Source organism: Phycodurus eques, chromosome 15 (assembly GCF_024500275.1).
Source record: "Phycodurus eques isolate BA_2022a chromosome 15, UOR_Pequ_1.1, whole genome shotgun sequence".
Classification (NCBI taxonomy): Eukaryota; Metazoa; Chordata; class Actinopteri; order Syngnathiformes; family Syngnathidae; genus Phycodurus; species Phycodurus eques.
In genome coordinates this window covers 16,671,090-16,687,685 of record NC_084539.1, presented here as the reverse complement: position 1 = coordinate 16,687,685, position 16,596 = coordinate 16,671,090, and the positions used below count along the sequence as shown (strand labels likewise).

The window sequence follows — 16,596 nt, the reverse complement described above, 5'->3', positions numbered from 1 at the left end:
AATCGCATCTCATCCCCCCCCCCCCCCCCCCATCCCCCCTCCTTATTAAATTCACACGATTTTGGCATGTCCCACACTGCAGTGGTTAAATTACACTAAATCGAATTTTTATAACATGGTTTTATTATCACATCGAACATTTTGCATGTGTCGCTGAAATTACGGTCCACCCTGTCATTATGGAGTAACGGCCCCTTTAGAAATCTGTTTTCAGTGACATTATGACCATAGGAAAAGCATTTTGTCATTTTCAATGGAGGCTGCAATAGTGCGTAGATGCAGCGTAAGCATTTATGTTGCATACTTTTATCATATTATTTGTGGAGTTATCAAACATTGTATGTCCACTCTGTCATAGTGAAATATCAATTGATTTTTAAACCTTTCATAAATTTGAAATAAATTTGTTGAACAGGACACAGTCAGCTTTCTAACTGAATCATGTCGCTACCATGTGCTCATAAAATGTTAACATTAGCCAAAAATGTCCACGCCGTCATTGTCCAGCAACAGAATTCACACAATATTTTGCTGTTTGCATGTACTTTGTCTGCTTGAAGTTAATTTATTAAAAACAACAACAACAAAAGTGTGAGCTTGCAATTCTAACAGCATTGCATATACACTTAATACATGGAATGGAAAGAAAAAAATCTCAGTTTTTGTGTGAAATGGGGAAAGTTATCAAAGGCAATTTATGGTGATATTGACTGAAGTGTTTTTCATGGAGGCTGCCGTTTGGCCATGGAACAGATTATAGAGTATTTACTTCCATTATCTTTATTTTGAAAAAAGTGTTTAGAATGTATGAGATATATTTTTCCATATTTCACATTCGCACAATTAGCCATGTTATGCTGATTAACTCTGGTGATATAGTTTTTGCTACAACACTTCTGTTAATTCTGTGGAATGGGTACGTATGAAGGAGAGAGCTTGAACATTGACAAAGGAAATACAACTTCCACTCGTGTCTCTCATTTCGACATTGTTGGTCCCTTCCGGGTGTGTGCGTTGCTGCTGCTGTGCTGCAAGGTTCCCATTGGGTATACAACTGTTTGGTAGAGCGCCCAAAGTCGACGTCCACTGAATGGAGTCAAGGACGTAACTGTTCACCACGGTGCCGCACGACGTGTCATCTTTACTGATGTGCGAGGACGTTCGCTTGATGCTGCTGCTATTTGTGTCTCGGCCGTGGCCGTCCCTTTGGCCGAGAATGTGTTGGCGGAGGATCCTCCGAAACGTCTGTCGGAACTCTCGGATGCGATAGGCGTAGATGAAGGGGTTGACGACGGAGTTGGCGTGGGACAGGATGATGGCGATGTTCAACACCCAGATGTGCGGACGCTGGCAGCTGTCGCACAGGTAGTTGAAACAGTTGATGATGTGCACGGGGAGCCAACAAAAAGCAAACAGGCCCACGATGATGGCGAGTGATTTCGCAGCGTGGACCTCCTTCTGCAGGGTGGAGCGAAACGAGGACCTTTTTTCAGCGGGAGAGGGAACGGGGATGACCTTTTTGAGGACCATCAGGTGGAGCTGGCGCCGGGCAGCCATGAAGATATGAGCGTACACTACCAGCATGACCACCAGGGGCAGCAGCACGCAGCCAAAGAAGTTGAAGTAGATCATGTAGTCCATCGTAACCACGCCCTCGAAGAGGCACTCGGTCAAGCCTTCGGGACAACTGCTGGAGGTGGAGTTCCATCCTGTGCAAGAGTGAAACAGACGGGAAGCACTTTTATCACGAAATTCAATATTACATCCGCTGCATTAGTCTCATTTTAACATATATGAAAATCCATGTAATGTAAAAATAAATGTCTTCTAAATTTGACACACCACAGAGAAAACGTTTTTTAACAACCCTGCCAAATTTCAATGAAAAAAAAAACCAAACAAAAAATCACCAATGGTATAAAATGAGCGGCACGGTTGCCGACTGGTTAGAGCATCAGCCTCACAGTTCTGAGGACCCGGGTTCAATCCCCAACCCCGCCTGTGTGGAGTTTGCATGTTCTCCCCGTGCCTGCGTGGGTTTTCTCCGGGCACTCCGGTTTCCTCCCACATCCCAAAAACATGCATTAATTGGAGACTCTAAATTGCCCGTAGGCATGACTGAGTGCGAATGGTTGTTTGTTTCTATGTGCCCTGCGATTGGCTGGCAACCAGTTCAGGGTGTACCCCGCCTCCTGCCCGATGACAGTTGGGATAGGCTCCAGCACGCCCGCGACCCTAGTGAGGAGAAGCGGCTCAGAAAATGGATGGATGGGTGGATGGGGGGGGGGGGGGCTCATCCGCGGCATGACCTCTTCACTTGGGAATTTAAATAACAACATCGTACAGCTGTTCCGTAAACTGTGGCATCCATGGACTATGCATTTCCCCCCCGGGGTGTTGGCATAGCTAGCTAGCTAACTGCATGATGTAGAGGTAGAAAAGGGCTAACTAACTTGCAATTGCGTCAGATAACCACTGATGTGAACGAATGCGCTCAGGTTTTTAGATAGTGGAGTGGGGGCAATTCATGCCGAACGCCCAAGTAGGGCCCCCCCACCCCAAAAAAAAAAATCATGAAAACTGAAACGGTGTAAAACAGTTTAACACTATATTCAGTACAACATATATAGTTTTCAGTCTTTCCCAACGTTTTCAGCAATTATTTTCAAACAAAATGTATTCTTTGCTTTCACTTAATAGGGACTGAACAAATAACATTTGAAGTTGTTTGTTTGTAGAGGGACAGCACGCTGTAGTAGTGGTTTGGGCAGTGGTGTCCAAACTACGGCCCGAGGGCCATTTGTGGCTCATCATTCATTTGCAGTCTGCAAAATACACTAAAAATAACATTTGATGTGCGAAGAGTGGGCGTCACATCCCCCGGGTGTGGCGCCCTTGAGAGCTACTATGACTACTACTAATAATAATAAACGGGTTTTACATATCACTTTCTATATATGTAATGACACAAAGGAACTATTTGCAACTAAACTAGTAATCAAATTTATTTTGTGATGAAAGTGAATTCCTTTTCAGAAGCATAATTGTTTCCTCCACACTTTGCCCCATGACAAAGTTCCAATTTGTGAACATATCACATTAATGATCCGCAAGTGACTGCTTTAAAGATTGCCAGCTTACTACCAATTGCTCTCATTGTGAATGTGGAGAGCTGCTCAGAGCAGGGCAGCTCTATTCTAGCGAGACTATTTGCCTTATCACCCTTAACAGAAAGCTGTGACGTTGCAGCCTTTCAAAACAACTAGAATGTCGAAATTCTCAGGGAATTGAATTGATCGCAAGCAACTGGACTGTTCTGTTTGTCTTAGAAGACATTTTGGCTCTCATCCGAGCAGGCTTCATCAGTTCATGCAACAAGGCTTAGTTAGGACACGCTAACCAGTGTTTGTATGGAAAACTCTACAATTTATGCTCCGACTTAGATGCACTTTCCGAACCACGTATGGTATCATTCCTTTGGAGTGTAAAAAAGGGAGATATACATTAAGCTGCCTGCCAGAGGCTCTCACTTGTATACGTTAGTGGCCTGGGTCTGGTATTAGTCTTTGAAGTAAAGATATTTATCAGCGAAGAGGGTTAGGGTTAGGGTCTTTACGACTGGTGACCGACAGAATATTATTAGAACGCTTGACCCTGTTGTATCAATAACAAGGGGCGGGATTTACTGGACATGCATGTGAGGCTGCAACTGACCATCACAACAAGGAGTGGTGAAGGTTAGATCAATACACATACACTTACTCGTCCACTCAGTCAATGGTTTAGTAGTTAATCTTCACCGGTTGAGATGACAAACTGGCAAGCGTGTGTATCCATTTCTAAGTCTTTTTTTTTTTTTTTAAACGGGTATTCCACAGAAGTTAAATATAACTACTGGACATTTGATATTTGTGGATGACAACAATTTTCAACAGATATTTTTCTAACAAGGACCACTTGTGAGACTGCTGGATCTCCAGATCCAGCAGTCTGCTCTGATTTTTCAATTTTACATTTTAGCTATATTGAAAAACAACAAACCTTTATTCCAGCCCAGCATCGGTGTCAGGCCGATGCCCACTGAGAGGAGCCAGCACAATGCAATGATGCCCTTCGCCCTCTGGCCTGTTACCAGGCTATTGTACCTGTAAAATGAGGACAAACACCAAAGTTGTTTTAGGAGAATACAATATTCTAATGGTTATTTAGGGGCTGTTTCAGTTTTGACAAAATCCTGCGAGTACATTTGTGAGAAAAAAAAAACATGATATACTGTATATTTGTTGTATATTATGACGATTTGAACGTTAAACGTTTTTGGCTTTGCCAGAGGCAGCACAGTGGAATATAGTGCTGATCATGTCTGCATTATAGTCGTGGGGATCTGGGTTTGAATCTGGGCTCAGGACCTGCTGGGTGAGGTTTGTGTTGGCTTTCTCCAGTTACTCCAGGCTCCTCCCACATACCAAAAAAAAAACATGTATGGTAGGTTAACTGAAGACTAACTTGTTCATAGGTGTGAATGTGAGTTTGAATGGTGACCAGTCCTGGGTGTACCCTGCTTCTCGCACAGTCAGCTGGGATAGGTTCCAGCTCACCCACGAGCCTAAAGAGGAGGATGGTCTTACGGGCCGTAGGGTCCCCTACCCTAGACTAAAGCAAGTTCTAATGAAGGATTAACTAGCAGCTTTTTGGTGCCGGACGCAAAGGAAAAACCAAGCCATTATGCAAGCTGCTTATGCAAATGAGTCACCTGCTGTAGCTTATGCGAGATGGAATATCCTCTCAGGGTGGAGGAATGTTCGGTACTGTAGTTCTAGATAAAAACAAAAGCCTTAATGAAGCGCGTTTAAACAACAGGAGTCAGTGGGGTGTCATTGCGACACATCACGCCCGCTGTTAATTTATGCAGCTTCCTTTTTCTTTTTTTAACGGACATTTATGTTTAAAATGGTTTTGTGTTTCGAAGAAAGGGACACTGATAGTGGGCAGTACGGAGGGTTTAGTGGTCAGCATCTTTGCTTTACAGTTCTAAAGTTTGGGGTTTGAATCTCAGCTGCGTACTCCCTGGATTTTGTATGTTCATACATGTTAGGTTTATTTAAGACAAACGGTAAAACTAGAATATGCCTTTTTTTCTTTTCTCCCCTACTCCCAGATGAACTGAATTGCTCCGGTCAAGTCACACGTTTGTCTGGACACGTGTTACTAGGCAGAGTTCATTGGTCTTAATTCTGACTGGACCAGAGAACACTGAAAAAAGTAATCAAAGGATAAAATAGACACACACTATGGATTCTATTTCCACAACAGCAGGATAACAATAATGAGAGATGATTATTTACACACACGAAAGACACACATTAAATCCAAAATAAATCTGGTGGCGCTGGCCCGATTAAAAGTGGCAACTACTTGTTCTTCCGCCCTACCTGAGTGGGTTTTTGATGGCGACGTATCGGTCCACGGCGATGGCCAGCAGGCTGAAGATGGAGCTCTGGGTCAACACCAAGACGAAGCAAGCAATGAAGAGGCATCCGTGGAAGTCGGCGCAAAAGCCAGTACTGGTGTCGGGTTTTATGGAAAATATAGTAGAAAAATCAAGAATGAATAAAATAACAACACTCCACGCCAATACATTTTAGACCATTGTTAAGTATGGGAAAAACCCTGCAATAAGATGCCCGGCGTCAGCAGTTCAAGACATCGGCATCCAACCGAACAAACGTGAAAGGTTTCAAAGATACCTGATAGTGATGGCGAAAGGGATGGCCAGCAGGCCCACGGCGATGTCGGCCGCCGCCAGCGACACCACGAACAAGTTGGTGATGCTTTGCAGGTTGGAGTTGAGGCACACGGCCCAGCACACCAGGATGTTCCCGGCCACGGCCAGACAGGCGATCACCAGCTCCAGGCCAATGTAGACCAGCTGGTCATTCTTCAGCATGGTTCTGTTGTCCTCTCTTGCGGCTTTCTTCGCATCCCACGGCTACATTTGCAGAAGGGACAGGAAGCGGCCACCCCGGACGTCACTGGCGGCGACACTCACGCATACCTTTTTCCTCTTAGCTTGATGACGAAGTTTCTGTCCGGGGAGGTTTTGGCTGCCAATTTAAGGGCGGTTATCTGGCGAGGGAAGCACAGAGAACACAGTCTGATCTCCTGTACAAACAGCAGGTTCCCCCACTGAAACGCGCGCGCGCACAGACACACACACACACACACACACACACACACACACACAATTTAAAAGCCATCTATCTCTACATGACAGGGGGGCAGTTTGCTTCTCACACAGGTCCAACGCAGACAATAAAGCTTTTTTTATTCTGGGAACATGTTTCCTGAAACCTCAGTGCACACGCACAGTATCATTCTTCGCCCTTCCACTTTACTGATAATGACAAAATCAAAATAATTCAGCAGTATGTGAAAGTTCTTGTGCTATTATTGTTTGCCTTGAAGTTCCACTTAAGCTGTTTTGCTAACACGGTAGAAACGTGAGGTGAGATGGGAGTGAGAGACTGTTAAGATGTCTTTCCACATCATGTGAGGTCATACTCAATGTCACATACTTCTTAACATGTTTAGAATCATACATACTACAACCCCAATTCCAATGAAGTTGTGGCGTTGTGTTAAACATAGATAAAAACAGAATACAATGATTTGCAAATCATGTTCAACCTATATGTAATTGAATACACTACAAAGACAAGATATTTAATGTTCAAACTGATAAACATGATTGTTTTTAGCAAATAATCATTAGCTTCGAATTTTATGGCTGTAACACGTTCCAAAAAAGCTGCGACAAGGTCATGTTTACCACTGTGTTACATCACCTTTTCTTTTAAGAACATTCAATAAACGTTTGGGAACTGAGGACACTAATTGTTGAAGCTTTGTAGGTGGAATTCTTTCCCATTCTTGCTTGATGTACAGCTTCAGCTGTTCAACAGTCTGGAGCCTCCGTTGTCGTATTTTACGCTTCATAAGGCGCCACATATTTTCAATGGACTCCAGGCTGGCCAGTGTAGTACCCGCACTCTTTTACTACGAGGCCACGCTGTTGTAACACGTGCAGAATGTGGTTTGGGATTGTCTTGCTGAAATAAGCAGGAGAGTCCATGAAAAAGACGCTGCTTGGATGGCAGCATATGTTTCTCCAAAACATGTATGTACATTTCAGCATTAGTGGTGCCTTCACAGATGTGCAAGTTATCCATACCATTGGCACTAACACAGCACATTACCGTCACAGATGCTGGCTTTTGAACTTTTGAGCTTTAAACATAAAATATATTGTCTTTGTAGTGCATTCAATTAAATATAGGTTGAACATGATTTGCAAATCATTGTATTCTGTTTTTATTTATGTTTAACGCAACGTCCCAACTTCATTGGAATTGGGGTCGTATATGAAGGAAGGGATTTTACAAAAGGTTTATTAAGGCCACAGTGCGAAGGAAAAACTCTGAGAATACTAGACAATTAAGTCATAACCTGATGAGAAAATTCATAATTTTATGAAGAAATAAGTTGTAATATTACAAGCGTAAAGTGAGAATGTTATGAGAAAACAAATCTTGTTTATTAGAATAAAGAGGTAACATTACATTAATTCAATTTGCAATTACAAACATGACAAACATATTAAGACTCACAACCTAACTTTTCCTTAAAATATCTCAAAACACAACATACCTTTTTTTGTATCATTGTTGCCAAAGACCTTTTTCCTCACGGTTTTCCTCAATTTGTAATTATACTGACAATTAGTAATGATGATCATAATAACATTGAAAAGGATGCTTGTATATTTCTTTTAATAGCTTTTGAGCAAAGAAGAAAACATCTCTCATCATGAAAGTGATCGCTTGTTGTCTTAATGTTAATTAAAAAAAAAAAAAAAGACTAGTGTAAATATGACCTAATTCTTGCTCAGGTGGATAATAGCTCACATGACACAGCAATAAGTGTGAGTTAAAACAAATTCATAAACATATTGTTAGGATAACTACATCAGTGTTTCAAATCACACAGCATTCGTTAACTGAAATTAGCCCAATTAGTTAAATTTACACTTTTAATAAATGATTTCAGTAGCTCAATTCAATAATTTAGATGAATTAAACATGTTTGGGCAAAGAGCCAATTCCTAAACTGTGTATTGAATCTCCTGGATATAAGTTTCCCGTTTTTAATTGAACTACTGATTTAAAGCACTTTTTTTGCACAATATACCAATTGACAGACGCACATGTACATTTCTTACCTGTGTTAGACGGTGGCTCCATCCTCTGCGCACATTTTCCATTCATTGTTATCCTTTCACGGCCTCGTGCACACATAAAACCCACGCTGATCCCGACTGACACGTACACTGGACCAAAGTCCTCTTTTTTCTTTTGTTCACCGTGTCCGAATCCTTCTCAGCACCTACAGGAATTGCAAAAATGCTTTATCCAGCTGCTTGGGAACAGAACAACCGGGGAGGTGTGATATTCTACACAAACATGAATGATGTAAAGTTACAGTAAAATAATGTGGATTCCCTTCACCGAGTGTGACGTTTACAGGCTTCAAGTGAAACTATAGTGACCAGGGGACAGCTGTCTTGTTTGTCCTTCCAGATGGCTGCTTAGGCAGAAAAAAAAACAAAAAAAACCCCACATACACACACAAAATGGTGATGATCATACAGGCCGTCGGCGTGGAGGAAATGATAAGGACATCCTGCACATGGTGATAAAGGGGCTCTGCCTCCTCTGCGCTGCCAATCGATCCCGCTGCTTACAGTGAGACAATAAAGCAACGTGTGTGTGTGTGTGTGTGCGCGTGTGTCACGAGGGAAGAAAACATACCAACAACGCATGACTTCAAATGCTTACTTTGAAGTAAGCAAGCATCCTCAAAGTTCCCTTCTAATGATCATATACCGAGAAAACTCGGCTTATTATGACAAATATGCAGTTTTGGTTTTTACTTGTTACTTACGTATGTATAAGAAGAAAGCTCGCTTATACTGACTGTACACGGTACAAACTTAAGTACTGTATATCTGGCTTATACTAATATGTAAGAAAATGTTTAGTACATACTATATTTTGGTCTATTATTCACTTGTTCTTTATATGTAAGATACTGACAAGTACTGTTTAAAAGGCATCAGACTTATACTGTAATTGTGTCAAATACATACAGTAAGTGAAGAGCCATTATAAGAAATATTATATATATATATATATATATTCAAATGTGTTCCGTATACTGTATGTAATTACAGTATATGAGGTAATATTTCATTTATATGGGTTCACAGTCGTCGCGGCCCTTCGAGGGAAGTCATAACTACGATGTGGCCCATGACAAAAACTAGTTTGACACCCGATTTAGGCGTACTGCAATTTTAGTATTGGTCATGATGGTAGTACTTGGAGTATTTTTTTTTTTTTGAGGCAGTATTTGCTTGTAAAAAGTTTGACCACTACTACTGCAGTAGAAAGTAGGTCAGAATGCATGTGGAGCAGGATCAGTGTGTAAAGTGCTGCTCACACACTGACGCTTCAGGATTATTTGATCAATAACGACAAATAACCATAAAAAGGTAGATGGAAACCAAGGCCACAGTGGAAGAACACACAGCTCAAGTATGTAGATACAGGAGATTTTATTTTAACATTTGTGTACAAACATTGGCTGCAAATTCTTTCCAAACATGTTCGTCCTCAGAGTACAGTATTATTTTGTACAGTTCTACGAGCAGAACGCCAAATGAGTCCAAAAAATCCAAGGGGGCGGGGATACAAAAAAGAGTTTGTGATTGGCCAGCAAGTCCCAATAACAGATTGACCTCACTTGAAACGTCCAAGCAGCCAAAAGAACACAAGATCGACGTGTGACGAAGCAGAAAGGCGGCATTCCAAGAACAACACTGAATTGGAATTGTGAAGTTATTTATAAATCAAACATTTTCTCATCTTCAGCCTGCCTCTCCCGCAGAAAACTAAACCCTTTTACTGTATTTACTTCATTATGTACAAAAGTAAGACTTGAGGTTGTAGTGAGTGTGCATTGAGGAGGGGACATGCAGTTACACTGACCATAAACAGACCCCAAAACATAGATTATTACAAAACTCTCCTCTAAAGTGCATTCACCGCTCATATGAAGGAGTATTCGAGCCAGACTGAAAGTTAAAAAAACAAAAAAAACAAACGCTACAAGAATATTGTGTGAAATACTTTTAAGAGGACAAAAATTGGACAATAACAGTGATATTAGGAGAAGAAATCGTTATCAGAAAGGATATTCTGAAAGTTATTTTTTCCAAGAAAAATGTGTAATTTGATGAGAAAAACTTTTAATTTTTTAAGAGAAAAAAAGTTGCTTTTTTTCAAGAAAAAAAGTGGGAATCTTACTAGAAAAACATTGCAATTTTATGAAGTAGAATGTAAAAATATTTATGAAAAAAGTCAGAATATAAAAATGAAGTTAATCTATGACAAGTCTGAAATGCGGCTGTATATTATTTAGTCAAAACTAAGAATAAAATTTAAACTTTGTTCTCCGAATGAACTCAACTTTTTTCCTGGTAAGACTATGATATGCTCATGACATTTTCTTTTCATTTTCTTTCTTCACACTGCCATAATATTACATTCAGCTCTGTAAGACTTTTTTTCTGGTAATATTACAAGAAAAACCTCTAATTTTCCAAGGAAAAAGTCTGAATTTAACCATAATGAAGTTTGAATGTTAAGATTTAAGAATATTTTTGTACTGTTGCAAACTTTTTCTCGTAAGAATTTTTTTTGAAAATTCTTCCACTCTCTAACATTGGGTTTATCTAATTCTTTTTCCTTTGTAAACAATACTATTACGACAAAAATATGAGAAACGAACGTGGAAAAACTTACATATTGAATAAAAATATTTTAAAAAATAAAATGTATTTTTTTCTTCTAAAAATAAAAAAACCCTAACCCCTTATTCAGGGAATATTGGAAGTTTTTTCTCCCTAATATGACTTTATTCTCATATCATAATATTTATTATTCCTAATAGTAATCAAATGATTAGGAAATAACAATACCAATAATCACCGAAAATATTATCATTGCATTTTTTAATTATCATATAATGTCCTAAGTGGTACTACTACTGTAATAATTATTATTACTACTACTAAAACTATTACAAAAATAATTGCTACAATTATCTTTTTATTGTTTTTTGTTTTTTTTTGTCTTTTTTTTTTCCAGCCTGGCCGAATTGATCCCACAGTGGATGCCACAATAAAGTACTCTCTGCCACAGGGTTCACCAACATGGTGCCCACGGGCACCAGGTAGCCCCCGACGACGGCATGAACAGTCGCTGGGCCTGTTCTAAATTAACAGCTTACCAGTGAGATGCGTCACATTTTGATAATGTTGCTATTATTTTTAAAATCACACTAGCACTGGTGTACATTTGGAAATGACAATAGTTTAAAAAAAAAACGTATAGTTCAAAGGTCAGTATTGTAGCAAATGCCCAAACAAACTCGCTCGTGGAGTCAAGAAAGCAGGTGCAACGACAATGAGATGATTTACCCTCATTCGATACATCGGTGCCTTGAGATAAGCGTGACATACTGCAGCTGTGTATTCGAAACAACCAAATAAAAAAAACAACCAAATAATGAAAAATGCCATAGATGTGCTATCGATTAGCATCAGTATCGCGGTGTTATAACCCTTTAAGAAATGGATACTTCAACACAAATGGTGGAGCAACACGTGTAGACAGATAATATAACAACACTCATGGTATATTTTCGTTATCTTTTGTGAAAATGAATAATATTACTGCAGCTTACCGAGTCAGTTGTGAAGTTCTTCATGTGTTTCTATGTCTATATCAAACTGCCCCCAGGTTTTCCAAGGCACACACACCAGGAGGAGCAGCACAATGTCCATTGAATGAAGCAAAAATGATATACACAAATGCAAACAGAACGAAATATGTGGCAAAAACTCTTCCTTTAATCCTATTTAATTGTCAGGAAAGATGATTTGTGATTTGACTCTTTGGCGTTAAGAGCGTGGTCACGGAACAAATTAAAGTCGTATCTCAAGGCACCAGTGTATTTCAGATGTGTGCATCAAACTGATAGTCAAGATGTAGCTCTCACTTTCAAAAAGGTTGGTGACCCCTGCTCTGCTATAATGCGCGCCAAACAAACTTTGTGTTCCCCTTTACACCGACAAGAAGCTGCACTTTCCTCTCGCTGAACAATCACAGTGGTCAGTCTGTTGTCCAACAAAAATCACGAGCAGTGACGATGATGAGCCAATGAAAAGCTGGCAGGCGGGTGGGACAAACCAGTGACAAACTTCACTTGTTGGGAACAAGTACCCCCCCCCCTCCCCTCCCCTCCCCTCCCTTTAGTTTTACATTAATTTATTCCTTCAACATATTACAAATAAATAGACCCAGCAGACTTTCTATGCCAAGACTCAAACATAGCTTAAATAAATACAAGTAAAAGGCATAAAAGGAGCTAAAGTAAGGTACACAGGCAAGATTTGTACTATCCTTCGTCCTGTTAACACTTAAGAGTTCAATTTACAGCATCGGAGTGAGAACGAGGGTGGTCGTTAGGAGCTGTAGCTAAGACCGAGTTTTTTTTCTTTCTCAAGGTCCTGTCTTAAAGAGACGTGCGGCTGTCTTCGCCGAAAAAAGGCAACAGGAGAGTTTCCACTGTCAGCGTCTGGCTAAACAAAAAAGCTGCGTTGAGGCACGACAGGGTTGGAGCGGTGTAGGCAATCGGGACGGAGGCCGCTGCCTGTCCTCCAATGCGGATGTTGAAACGGTGTTCGTGTGCTACACAAGGCCAAAATATGTGCTCGTAAACAATGGTGGCACCCTACACGTAATAATGATCATGGAAGTGAAACTGATGGACACTTAACTGATTCACTGCCAGCCTTCCCCGTTAACATGGATATTTGACTTCTAAAGCCGTCAATGGCAGTGAATGTGTTAACAACAATTGTGCTTTCATCCACTTGGAATGCAGGACAAAAGTCCGATGGGCTATGTTGTAGTCATTCACAACCATGCATTTCTACTTTTGCTATGCTAGAATCAACATGTTGAAGCACAAGAAATGTGAGATATGTATTCATAATTCCCCTTGCTCAAAACACAAACGATTCTGTACTATTGATTCGAATGATATGTGAGATATGGTATACTCAAGAGCCAAGTTTGATTTTTTAAAGACAGATGGGCCACGTCATTTGTCGATGAGGTGACCCAAAAAAAAGTTAAAATGTGTATGTAAAATGAATCAATGATACACAAATAAAACAAAACCATACATATTAATTGAAAGGGGAACTTGAAGAATATATTGCATGTGCCCCCTATGGTCTAAACACAATATTCTGATTAATATTGCGCTCGCAGAATAAGAATTAAAACAGATTAATAAATAAATCCATCTCGCCCAACATGGCGGCTCTCAGGGAGCCGCCATGTTGGGCAATATCCCCCCCTCTGCTGTCGACTGAAATTCATGTCACAACTACTTTCGCACGTTGCGTCATCCAAGCCATCATGTCATTAACCTTTATTTATGCTAGTTATCGCAACATACACGGCAAGTCCACTAAGTAGTTTTCAGGGTATGGTCACGTGACGTTCCGCATATCGCTGACGTTAATTTCGGAATATCGTGTTTTGCGGGGGGCGCATACAGCATATTCTTTAGTGGCCTGCGGGGGACAAATGTACATTAATTTTAAAAGCAAAGCATTTATTTTTTTCAGCCTCAGTCATGATACGTAGAGAGTGTACAGTATACAATGTAAATGAATCTGTAAGGACATTTTGGAATGGGATCAACTTCTTAAGTACACGGACAACAAAATAAATAACATGCCCGCATGTTAATTGTGGAGTCATCACGCTAACATTTTAGTGCTAGGGGCTAATACAAGGACAAATAAATGTTTTACTGGGAAAAAAAATAGATCTATTTAAATAGATTTTTAAAGCATCTCTTGTTGAGATGTTAAGCAGGCTTGAGTAGGGTATCATAATAATAGTGGAAACCTATTATGTTGTGTTAGCGTTGGCGTTATTTTTAGCCTTCAGAAATGTCTGCAGGGCTTGTCGAGTGGAACCTGCACTGTCAAACACAATCCGTTCCAATTTGTGAAATTTACCTTCGTGAACTGCGCAGGTTTAAAGTAGAATTTTAACTTTCTCAACATTCAAACGAATGTAAAATAAATAACCTTGGTAGTATTGTGCGTTTTGAAATAGTATTTGTCTCTGTAGTCGCAAGGCTCAGGCTGCGGCTAGTTGCTCAGTTGTATTCCACAGCGTTGGCAGCTAAAAACGGGTTAAAGACAAGAAACACGGTGCATAAAGCCTGCTATAATTCTTGCTCCTTGGGGTATTTTGATAAAAGCATGTCACAGGAATGTTAATAAAATACCTGGGGACTGTTTTTAATTGCGGCGGGGGAAGCATAATATCCTTGTTGTCGGGTGGAAACCTTGTTTCTCCAAATATGATCAATTTAAATTAAAAAAAAATAAAAAATCAACACTATTGATCATGTTGTCTGTTGATTTTACACATCATCAACACATTTAAAGTGTGGGGGAAACATTCAGCATCAAGTCCCCTCAAGATTCAAAGTCTGGATGATTTTTTTAGACAATAACGAGTGAAAATAGTTAGGTTAGATACATTTGAGTAAGCCTGTTTTAAAAAAAATGGATTTCTGGAATGCTTTGGTGCAGAATGTAAGAACGTTTGTGTGCAGATTCATTTCTGCAAACTACACTTCACTTACTAAAAAGTAAGTCATTTTGGAGTTGTGAGGTTTCTGCCCGACAGCGACGATATGTCTCATTTAAGGTTCCACTGTACACACCTTCCACAAGCTACAATGATCTGTCAATGTGATAATGGTGCAGAGTTTTGTTTTTGTTGCGCATACATTCACGGGGCGTGTTTTTTCATAAGAAATGACTGTATTTACCACAGCAACATAAAAGTGACTACACTCCTCATCAGTAGGGGCAGCCCGTGAGCCAAAGAAAGCGTGAGTGAACTGGAAGTGCGATGCTCAAACATTTCACGCGTGGACTTCTTCCACCGGAGCTGAGATGATGCAAAGAAGCTGACGTCATTTGGACGTGAACGTTACGCCGTTACACTCACCGCCAAACGGGTGATATTTTCAGGATGTCAGACATTATAAGAAGAGCTCGTGCCTTTTCTCTTCACAGCAGCATGTCAGCATGCCGCTGACCACCTTCTGGAACAAGCAATAAAAGGCTGCACAGAACAGGAGCATCTAGAACAACAAGGCTAAATCCTGCTTATTCACCGCAAGGCTTCAAGTCAAGGCTAACTGCTAACCGCCGCTTTGATCAAACCGCCTAAAGTACACATACAAAAAAAAAAAAAAAAAAAAAGTCTCTCTTCCAGGACCCTGCAATAAATTACATTTAACACCTTAGATTATACCGTTAAAAGTAAAACTTTAACATTATGTACAACAAGAAACACATCAGCAACGTTTGACAGGATGTCCCAGGATGTAACAAGACGGAGGGTAAATTCCCAAGATAGAAAATATATTGCTTCCCGGATATTTAAGCTAACTGGAGACACAAATAGAGGGAATGTTTCTTTGTGGTCAGAAACAAACTGCAGGCAATGAAATTGTGGTCCATTAGGAATAAACTTCTTACTTTAATAAGTCCTTCAAGTTGCTGCATTGGTCTTCAACCAGGATTTGTTTGCCCCCACAAGGGTAGGACTACTGTAAGCTTGGCATGGAGCAGGAAAACTACATAGTCCTGTTTAACTGTCCAATTCCTGTCATCCCTTTGGGAAAATGTGCTGGGATGAAACATTTGTGATGGACAGACACATTTTGTCGAGGTCTTGACTTGACCATGGTCCGACAATTGAGGCCCAAAAGACAAAAACGCACACAATTCCAAGCAGGAAGAGCCTTTTAGTTCTTCTGTGACTAATATGGAGCAAAACAAGAGGAATGTAGATGGAAGATAATGGGATTCCCCAGAATGTATGGACACACAGAGACTCAGGTTTGGAGGCTCAATGGCATCCTCTTGTGGTTGGGGGGAAAAAAATCCTTCTCGGGTACGTGAGCCTCACGAAATGAAGTCAATTCAAAAACATACTACAGCAAGGCTGGGTTTGAGCCGAGGTCCTTCAGTTCGTCAAGCCATCGCGGTCAAGGTGTGAGGTAAACAGAGTTGTCTCTATACCTCCGTGGAGAAGAGGATGCTCTGTCGTTTACTGTCCGGAGTGGGGATCGTCTCCAGCTGGAGGAAATACAGCAGCACTTGGACCTGAGAAATGCAGTTTGTGGGAGAAAAATCTGAATATTTATTGGAAAATACCAGCACAAATAGAAAACTATAAAAGAGTGGAAGGGCTGAACTGAAAAGAAATTTGATATACATAAAAAAGAGAAAAAAAAGCGGTAATGTCAACGAGAAAAAAATCGGAATGTGAAACAGTTGTAATGTTATGAGATTTTTTTTTTTTT

At 40.4% G+C, this 16,596-nt stretch overlaps 2 protein-coding genes across 4 annotated transcripts in view; both read right to left on the bottom strand.

Annotated features, from left to right (window-relative positions):
- Positions 1 to 69: 69 nt before the first annotated feature.
- adora2ab (adenosine A2a receptor b) lies at positions 70 to 8,646 on the bottom strand. 2 transcript variants are annotated; one of them, XM_061698593.1, is made up of 6 exons: positions 8,565 to 8,646; positions 8,279 to 8,442; positions 5,748 to 6,126; positions 5,433 to 5,564; positions 4,042 to 4,145; positions 70 to 1,709 (listed from the first exon to the last, which is right to left on the bottom strand). In XM_061698593.1, the coding sequence occupies exons 3-6, from the start codon at positions 5,945 to 5,947 to the stop codon at positions 886 to 888; spliced, it is 1,260 nt and encodes a 419-aa protein (XP_061554577.1). In that variant the 5' UTR covers positions 5,948 to 6,126; positions 8,279 to 8,442; positions 8,565 to 8,646; the 3' UTR covers positions 70 to 885. The 2 variants fall into 2 exon arrangements, with proteins under 2 accessions (XP_061554577.1, XP_061554576.1); XM_061698592.1 differs by having other exon boundaries at positions 8,279 to 8,637.
- Positions 8,647 to 9,670: 1,024 nt separating this feature from the next.
- Positions 9,671 to 16,596, bottom strand: part of bcr (BCR activator of RhoGEF and GTPase) — a 94,524-nt gene continuing 87,598 nt past the window's right edge. For both annotated transcript variants that reach the window (XM_061697585.1, XM_061697586.1), the window contains one exon: positions 9,671 to 16,396. In XM_061697585.1, coding sequence (XP_061553569.1) covers positions 16,307 to 16,396 — 90 coding nt within the window. In that variant the 3' untranslated portion in view covers positions 9,671 to 16,306. The remainder of the gene's footprint in view (positions 16,397 to 16,596) is intronic.